At 37.5% G+C, this 10,330-nt stretch overlaps 1 protein-coding gene across 4 annotated transcripts in view; it reads right to left on the bottom strand.

Annotated features, from left to right (window-relative positions):
- CDC14A (cell division cycle 14A) overlaps nt 1–10,330 on the bottom strand; it is a 189,447-nt gene that overhangs the window by 158,187 nt on the left and 20,930 nt on the right. For all 4 annotated transcript variants that reach the window (XM_023739992.1, XM_004385721.2, XM_023739994.1 and 1 more), the window contains exon 3: nt 3,879–3,954. In XM_023739992.1, coding sequence (XP_023595760.1) covers nt 3,879–3,954 — 76 coding nt within the window. The remainder of the gene's footprint in view (nt 1–3,878; nt 3,955–10,330) is intronic.

The raw sequence follows: 10,330 nt of genomic DNA, 5'->3' as shown, positions 1-10,330 counted from the left end.
TCTACATTCTACCTTGGTGAGTAGTGTCTGGGGTCTTAAAAGCCTGTGAGCGACCATCTAAGATACTCCACTCGTCTCATCCCTTCGGGAGCAAGGGAGAATGAAGAGAACAGGATACAAGGAAAAGATTAGTCCGAAGGACTAACTGTCCACAGCTACCAACGCCTCCACCGGACTGAGTCCAGTACAGCTAGATTGTGCCCAGCTACTACCATTGACTGCTCTGACCAGGATCACAACAGAGGGTTGTGGACAGAGCTGGAGAAGGATGTAGAGCATAATTCTAACTCACAAAAAAAAGACCGGATTTACTGGCCTAAAGGAGACTGGAGAAACCCTGTGAGTATGGCCCCCAGACACCCTTTTAGTTCAGTGGTGAAGTTATCTCCGAGGTTCACCGTTCAGCCTGCGAGTGGACAGCCCCGTAAAACCAAATGAGACTAACGAGGTACAGTAGTCCAGTGACAAGGGCCAGAAGGCAGAAGGGGACAAGGAAGCTCGTGATAGGGAACCCAAGGTTGAGTAAGGATATTGTTGATGTGTTGTGAGATTGTCAACCATTGTCATAGGGCAACATTTGTAGTAACTGTTAAATGAGAAACTATTTTATTCTGTAAGCCTTCATCCTAAGTGAGAATAACAGCACAATTAGAAGAGCGTAGTCAATGTCACAGAACTGTGCATGTAGAAATTTTTGAAATGGTGTATCTTTGGCTATGTGTATTTTTACCAAAAAAAATGTTGAGAAGTTAGAGGGTTAACATGTCGTGGGGTTGTTACAATGTCATAAAACAATATGTGTACTACTGTTTCATGAGAAACTATTTGCTGTGTAAGCCTTCACGTGAAGTACAATAAATAAATAAATAAATAAGAAGGTGTGCTCAAAGTGGGAAGAATCTGTAAATTCATTTCCTGGAAGCTGCTGGAGTCTCAGTAACAGTCTCTGGAGTGGAAAAGGAGCCCTGGTGGTAGAGTGGTTAAAGTGCTCAGCTGCTAACCGAAAAGTCGGTGATTCAGACCCACCAGCTGCTCCTCGGGAGAAAGATGGGGCAGTCCACTTCCATAAAGATTTACAGCCTTGGAAACCCTATGGGGCAGCTCTACTCTGTCCTAGAGGGTCGCTATGAGTAAGAAAGAACTCAACAACAATCGGTTTGGTTTGGTTTTGGTTTGGAGTGGAAAAAAGCAGAGGAGCCTCGAGGCCACTGTGACAACATGGTGAACATGGCCTCAGGACAACACGGTGAAGTCAATCTGGGCATTGCGGAGAGTGAGCTAGGGAAGATTATAAACCAAAGGCTGTGGTTACCACCAAAGGCAGAAAGGAGGGGCATGAATAATACAGTCAAGAGCCATGAAATCTAGCCCTGACTTTAAGCTATGTGTCCTTGGGCAAGTCACATAACTCTTCTTTCTGCACCTATAAAATCGAGAGGACCAAATGGTCACTTAGATCCTAAAATTATACTGGATGGCTTTCCCATATGAAAATGACAACTATGAGACCAAGAAGAAGGCACCCTTAAACTTCCTTGAAGAATTGTCTTTATTGTATTTCCTTTGAGAATTCACAAATGTCAACATTAGTTTGTTTCATATAGGACCCTGAAGTTTACAAACTTGTACATATATTTTCTAATATAATCCTAATCATCACCCTTTGAGATTGCTATATTCCCTACTTTATAGATAAAGAAATAAAACCCCACAAGGCAGAAGCAATTGCAACTTTGGATTGGTAAAATCAATCTTTTTCTCCTAATAAAAAAATTCTACTTGGCATGCCTCATTGAGATAACCCGGGAGTTATTAACAGAGTGCCCATTATGTGTTGAGTCATATTATTAAACTGTACCAAAGCTAAAAATGTCATTCCAGAATCCCAACAGACTATCTGATCACTGAAATAAACCAAGGGAACTGTCTGAACTTTATTAAACTTTCAAATAATGTTGCAAGAAAGCTTTGTAAATGAAAAGAAATCAAAACAAGACTTCATATACACTTACCAATACTGTTCAATATAGCATATGGTAAAATAGTCTTTATTTAATCCATCTACTCTCATGCAATTGTTAAAAGAAGAACACTGAGTCAGATCAGCAATTTTATTTTCCTAATAATGATTCTTTTCTCTTTGGTCACCTTAGATAGTACCCAGGTCCCAGATTATTAATTATAATACTCATTTCATAGCAACTGCTTACTAATAGACCTATTCAAAAAAGGAAGAAAATCTTCAGTCCTGAAAAGGAAAAAATGGACTTCAACTATTTATGAATTAACCTTTCTTGGTTAATTCATCCATTAAAAGTCCATTTTTTATAAGAAGTATATTATTTGCTTCCTTGGTGAATACAAAACTCAATTTTATATTCTAAACTACAGAAAGTAGCTTCTTTTCTGAAAAACATAGTTCTAGTTTAAAGAATTCACATATATCTTTTCAAGTCAGACAGTACTTTACAAACTAATTCCTAGAAAAGTTGACTGCAACAGAACTTATGTTATAGACCTTCCTTTGGTATCATTTCATGACCATTTAGCATTTTGAGATAAATGGCAAAAATCTGTAAATTCAAAAATACACTACATCTTCTACAGAAAGTTCTACACCATAGACCACCTGTAAGTTCAAAAAAAAATCCATCCAATCAAATTTGTACTGAGCAGCTAATATGTGCAAGGCTTGTAGGTACATATAACTATGCAACATCAGTAACAACTTACCCAGTAGGAAGAATAAACTACCTGAGCATTATACATTATACAAACTACATAAACATTACAATTTAGCAGTTATCCTTAAGAGCATGCTCTATGGCATTTTGCCTTCCAAAATGAAATATTATATTTAAGATTCTCCTTTAGAAAGGAAAGGAAAGGAAAATATAGATTAAATATTGCTAAGTGTTGAAATAAGTTTACCAAAACTAAGAGTATAGATGTCATTTTTCCTCATGTATGCTAAGAGTTAAAGGGAAAAAAAAAAGTCACATGCCTAAACCCATACATAAGTACAGAAAATAAAACCAGCTCCCCATGTAAAATCAAAACTATAGATGAATACTGAACTATGACCCTAATTCTGTCATAACAGGTAAAGCCCATGTTTTATCACTGCTAATTCATCAATCTCACTCAGCAGTGAACTCTACAGAGACGACATTCAAAGAACACGCGAAAATTTCAATCTTGATCTGAGACAAAAATGTTATGTTCCAGAGCTCCTGCCATCCATCACTGAACCCCTTCATCACCTGGTAGGAGTCCCTGGGTGGTGCAAATGGTTAAGCGCTCAACTCCTAACCAAAAGGTTGGCGGTTCAAACCTACCGACAGGCGCCTGGGGAGAAAGGCCTGGAAATCTGCTCCCAAAAGGTCACAGCTTTAAAAACTCTATGGAGCACAGTTCCGTGTACGGTCGTCACGAGTAGGAATTGACTCCACAGCAACAAGTTTGGGATTTTGGTGGGTTTTTTTTTCCCCTCCGGGTTTTCATCACCTAGTAACAGTGTCTAGAAGCAAATCTGAAGGTTTCAGAAAAATTATCCCAGGAGGGAATTTGATACAGACTCATTAATGACAACTGAAAAGGATTTCTGCTTTCTTTCTTAGATCATTATTCCAATGACTTCATTCAGCTCATATTTCAATCCATCCTGAAAAATGAAAGAGGTTAACATATCCTTTAATGAGAAGGTACAATCAGGTATAATCGGGAGGATCAATTTCAACTTCTAGGTGAACCACTCACACAAATATCCAAAGGCCAAGATTACCTAACTAAATGGCGTGTGTACAGCAATTCCATTTGTCAGATTTCACGGTTCAAAAGTTTTAATGTCAAAATATAAACATCACTACAATACTCACTTTAAGTTTCTTGTTTAGTTTACAGCAGTATCTATACACCATTGCCAAGTTCAGAGGTCCAAAATCTGCATAGAAACTGAGATTTAAAAAAAAAACAAAACAAAACATAATATTTAGAAGCATAATTTTTACTAATATCAATGTTTAATTTTTAATTTCATTAAATTTACAACCAAATTTCAATCAGCTTCACCAACAAGGGGCATTATATATGACTAATCTGATTCATGGTGATCCAAATAACTAATGGTTTTACCCCATATTCACCCCCTCCAGTTACTACAATCTGAAGCTAGTTGGAGAGTGTTGAGTTCTATCTCCTTTTATCTCCTGCCTGGATATTAAGCGGAAACCCTGGTGGCATAGTGGTTAAGAGCTACAGCAGCTAACCAAAAGGTGGGCAGTTCAAATCCACCAGGCACTGCTTGGAAACCTTATGGGGCAGTTTTATTCTGCCCTATAGGGTTACTATGAGTCGGAATTGACTCGATGGCAGCAGATTTGGTTGGTTTGGTTTGGATATTAAGCAAAAGGATGGAAAAGCAAGCAGCTGAAGAACCAACATGGGCATAATACTTGCACGGCCTACACTTCCTGCTTTTATCTCTTTATCACCTACTTAGTCACAAAGTTCATGTACCCTGGGTTCCAATTCCAACTATTCCACACAAATGTTGCTCTCAATTCTCTTAAATCAAGTATCTTAAATCCAATGGGTTTTTTCCAGTTCTCATTCTCCTTGAACCTTCTGCATAAGACACACTGGCTCCTCTCCCTCTCCCCATCCCCTTATATCCCCAGGATACAGTCATCAGTCCACAAATCTCTCTCTCATCCATTATCGTGAATTTAACTGATAATCCTATAGAAAAGAGATGTCACCTACACCTGCAATCCTAGCATCAGTCTTCTTCTTCTTCAACATCTACGTTTCCTTCAATCACCTGGAACTCAGAATGTCTAAAATTCAACCCATCTTTCCTTTTAATCAACCTTCCAGACTAAAAAAGTTTGCTTCTCCCAGTCATTCAGGCATGAAACTACAATCTTCTCTCTTAATCAATAAGTATATGTTCATTTATATTCTTCTATATTAAATAAGTTACCACTCTAATTCATTCTTTCCTTTTTTGTTCCTACCTAAGCAAAAGAAGTCCAGATTCTCTTCATCTCATACCTGTATTATTTAAATTCTCTCTACTCTTCCCAGTCATCCTGTATACCACTATAGCAATTAATCTTCCTAAAATCTCATTTCTCACATATCCCCCCACTACTCAAAAGTGTTTCCTGGGTTCCTATTCCCTTCAGAATAATTTCTTGGCCCAGCAATCAAAGCCCAACAGATCTGATGCAGGGTAATAATATACTTACCAGTCATTACTTGCCCCTAGTTTCTAGGCTAACCTACTCTCTTAAAACAAACCCATATGGAAACTTCATTATATCTATTCCTTACTTGCAAATATTCTAGTTATACTCTTAATCCAAGTCTTTGCTTTCGTTACCCGCACTTGGAGATACTCTCTTTCTGCTGCACTCTAGCGATCCAAAATACAGTTCAAACCCTACCATCCCACGAAGTCTTTCCAACGCCCCTTAGTGAACACTAACTACCCTTCTCTCAAAGTTCCCAAAACTTACCCTCTGAGCTATTCCTTTGGCCTACTACACATACTACTAAGTATTATGAATTATCATTTTAAGTATAGCTCTTACATGTCCAACTACAGAGTAAGTCCTTCAGCCAGAGTCTGTATCATGTACTTTGTATGCTTAGAAGAATGCCCTGCTCATAATATAAAACTTCAACCTTGGATTTTCATTATGAACAGTGTGCTCATTAACGTTCTAAATTCAACTTTAGCCTAGAACACAAATTTACTAAACATCGAGTCTCAAAAATTGATCCCCAAAAGACCTTGATTTTGAGGGAGTCATTTGATCTAATTTCTTTTCTGCCACCCAAATTACATTATTTATCATAAACATGTCATTACACTACATCAAATCTGCCAATAGCCACTTGTTTTAAGTAAGTAAATAATACAAAACTTGGTATTTTGCTATGTTGGGTAAATTGTTAATATTTTGGAATTCATATTCCAGACAACACCAACATTAGCTGTGCCCCCCGCAAGTAAACAAGCTTCATGAGAGGAAAAACAATTACCAAAAAAGGAAACCTGTAATGAATTGAAATAAAAAGGCTTTTCCCAGTGTGGTGCTCTGCACTATAAATATAAACAAAATATCCATGAATCAAAAATGGACTATGCCTATAGCTTAGTTACTGACCAGTCTAAAAGTAGAACTGGAGGGCAACAAGAACCCCCTCAAAAGAAGCAAAATGAAACTAGTATACAAGTATCTGCCAGCATTGATTAAGGCAGCCCTTTTTCTATCAGAGAAATTCTTGTTCTGGTTTATTGGAAAGAACGCTTTTGACTAACACACTTCGTTGTTTTTCTTCTTGAACATAAATATCGACACTTTAGAACTTCAAGGTAAATCTGGCATTTTTAGTTATGGTTATTTTGGCCTTTAAAACTCATTTTGAAATACGTTCAGGAAAGCACAAAGAATTCAGACCATCTAACTGCAGTTTCATATTAACCATTCTAAGTCAACTTCAGCTTCAAACTCAAAGCTGCACAGTTTCTAACTGTCATGTTGGTTTAGCCACATATACTTTTGGAAGCAATGTGGTTAACAAGTGCATCTATTTCACCAAACAACAGGGAAATAAAGTGCTATGCTCCAATAACACAGTAAAATAGGTCCTCTTTAAAGGGCTCTAGTTGCCTAGGGTCAGCCTCCCACTAAGAAGCTGAACTCAGACATAAAAGCTGAGCCCTTCACCTCAAAGCTCAACTTGGTTATCAAACAAGCCTGTAGGTAAGTAATCAATTACAACGCAGCATCCGAGTGAGCTCTTACGAACACCAGTCATACTAAAACACTGTGTTCCCAACTTAGCCGCCATTAAACTGCACTTATAAATGAACCTGAAGCAGCTAGTCATAATCAGACACATTCAAACACTCCAAAGGGAAATATATATTTTTTAAAGATTTCTATAGTAGCAAAGAAATTTGCAGACTTTACTCAGTTTTTTAACCTGAGATCTCTGAAAGACTATTTTGCTCATGACAGTCTCTATTTGGCAAACTTTTCAATAACAGAATATAAATTCACTCATTCAATAACAGCTTTTATACTCCGTGTATGCCCACTGTGTGCAAGGTACTCTACCACTATCAGGGCTAGGAAGCAAAAGTAAATAAATTACAGACCCTGCCCTTAAATTGATCTGCACTATTCAACATGGTAGCCACTACTTTACACTTAAATTTAAATTAACTAAAGTTAAACAAATTATAAATTCAGTTTCCCCATCATATTAGCCATATTCCAAGTGTTCAAAAGCCACATGTGGGTTAGGGGCTACCAAATAAGGTAACACAAATACAGAATATTTTCATCATTGCAGAAAATGTTCTGCACTGAATGACACTGATCAAGATGAAAAAATAAGATGTGAACAAAAGTAACTACAAAATACAAGAGACACTACTGAGCACCATGAGTGACGTTTGGAGACAATGTCCTTTCCCTTCAGTGGCCCATATATTACCCAACAGTGAGATTAATCAGTAAAACCAGTTACGGCGTTAACTCCAACTCATGACAACCCCATTTGTATCACAGTAGAACTGTGCCTCACAGGGTATTCAGTGGCTGACTTCTCGAAAGCAGATCACTAGGCCTTTCTTCTGAGGCACCTCCAGGTGGACTCAAACTTCTAACATTTTGATTAATGGCCAAGTGCATTAACCATTTGCACCATCCAAGGACTCCGACAGTCAGATTAAACCAAAAAACCAAACCTGTTGCCGTCAAGTTGATTCCAACTCATAGTAGTGACCCTACAAAACAGAGGAGAACTGCCCCACAGGGTTTCCAAGGAATGGCTCATGGATTCGAACTGCCGACCTTTTGGTTAGCAGCAGAGTTTTAACCACTGTGCCACCAGGGCACTACCAGTGCGATTAGGCCCTGGTAACTCTTATCCCCTTTTGTTCAAGGGGGTTATATTTCCTAAAATTGGTACGAGACCTAGAATAGGGGAAGATGGAAAAAAAGAAGAGGATCTAGCCTCCACCTTTCTTCACTGTCTCTCAATAAGACCAGATGCTCTCAATCAGAAAGAGTTTTGTCGGCCTCTTTCTTGGCCACAGCCCTCAGGTTAAGGGTGGAAGAAAAACAAGCTATCTTAACCCAGAGGACTTCTTACCCCACAAGATTTTGAAGCTCAATGGGCCAGCTTTCATATCCCACAAAAGGAAGGATGAGCTACAAGTCACACTGAGAAATTCAGTCAAAAACTTTGCACAGAAGATTGCGAAGCAGCAGATGCTTCCTGTGGTCCCTCTTACAACAAAGACCCAAAAATAACAGGTGAATCAATTATATATGACGAGCTAAGAGCCCTGAACATCGAACACAAAGTTGAAAACAGGGAAACAGAGATGTCAATATGCAAAAGATGACAACATTAAAACAAAAAAGGACTAAAAAATGTAGACAGATTTTTCATATGGAGAGGAAGTCCAGGCAGTATATAGAAATAAAAGACTGGTTTAAACTTAGAAAAATAGGGGTAAATAAGGTAACCACAAAGGAAACTAACAATTTTACACATCAAAATAAAAAACAAGAAAAATATAAAGACTCAGCAAATACAAAATCAACAACAAAAAAGACGAAAAGAAAATACATAAAGAAAAACGACTCAGCACAGAAGATTAACTGGAACAAAGAAACTGTCAACAACACACCAAAAAAATATCAAAATGACAGCACTAAATGCATACCTATCAATAATTACGCCCAATGTAAATGGACTAAATACACCAATAAAGAGACAGAGAGTGGCAGAATGGATAAAAAAACACGATCCATCTATATGCTGCCTACCAGAGACACAACTTAGACTTAAAGACACAAACTAAAACTCAAAGGATGGAAAAAAATATATCAAGCAAACAACACTCAAAAAACAGCTGGAGTGGCAATATTAATCTCTGACAAAATAGACTTTAAAGTAAAATCCACCATAACAGATAAAGAAGGACACTATATAATGATTAAAGGGTCAATATACCAAGAGGACATAACCATAATAAATATTTACGCACCCAATGACAGGACTCCAAAATATATAAAACAAACTCTAACAGTATTGAAAAGAGAGACAGACAGCTCCACAATAATAGTAGGAGACTTCAACACACCACTTTCAGTGAAGGACAGAACATCCAGAAAGAAGCTCAGTAAAGACACAGAAGATCTAAACGCCACAATCAACCAACTTGATCTTATGGACATATACAGAACACTCCACCCAACAGCAGCCTGGTATACTTTCTTTTCCAACGCACATGGAACATTCTCCAGAATAGACCACATATTAGGCCATAAGCCACGCCTTAACAGAATCCAAAGCATCGAAGTATTACAAAGCCTCTTTTCTGACCATAAAGCCATAAAAGTAGAAATCAATAACAGAAAAAGCAAGGAAAAAAAATCAAACACATGGAAACCGAACAACACCTTGCTCAAAAACTACTGAGTTAGAGACGAAATTAAGGACAGAATAAAGAAATTCATAGAATCAAACGAGAATGAAAACACATCCTACCAGAACCTTTGGGACACAGCAAAAGCAGTGCTCAGAGGTCAGTTTATAGCAATAAATGCACAAGAAAGGGCCAAAATCAAAACATTAACCCTACAACCAGAACAAGTAGAAACAGAACAGCAAAAGAAGCCCTCTGGCACCAGAAGAAAGGAAATAATAAGAATTAGAGCAGAATTAAATGAAATAGAGAATAGAAAATCAATTGAAAGAGTTAACAAGACCAAAAGCTGGTTCTCTGAAAAGATCAACCAAATCGATAAACCATTGGCCATACTGATAAAAGAAAAACAGGAGAGGAAGCAAATAACCTGTATAACAAATGAGATGGGTGACATCACAACAGACCCAACTGAAATTAAAAGAATCATAACAGAATACTATGAAAAATTGTACTCTAACTGATTTGAAAATCTAGAGGAAATGGACAAATTTCTAGAAACTCACTACCTACCTAAACTAACACAAACAGAGGTAGAACAACTAAATAAACCCACAACAAAAGAAGAGATTGAAAAGGTAATTTAAAAACTCCTAACAAAAAAAGGCCTGGCCCTGATGGTTTCACTGAGAATTCTACCAAATTTTCAGAAGAGTTAACACCACTACTACTAAAGGTATTTCAGAGCATAGAAAAGGACGGAATACTCCCAAACTCATTCTATGAAGCCAGCATAACCCTGATACCAAAAACTGGTAAAGACACCACAAAAAAAGAAAATTACAGACCAATATCCCTCATGAACATTGA

Source organism: Trichechus manatus, unplaced genomic scaffold, assembly GCF_000243295.1.
Source record: "Trichechus manatus latirostris isolate Lorelei unplaced genomic scaffold, TriManLat1.0 scaffold00144, whole genome shotgun sequence".
Lineage (NCBI taxonomy): Eukaryota > Metazoa > Chordata > Mammalia > Sirenia > Trichechidae > Trichechus > Trichechus manatus.
This window is presented reverse-complemented; position numbering and strand designations above follow the sequence as displayed.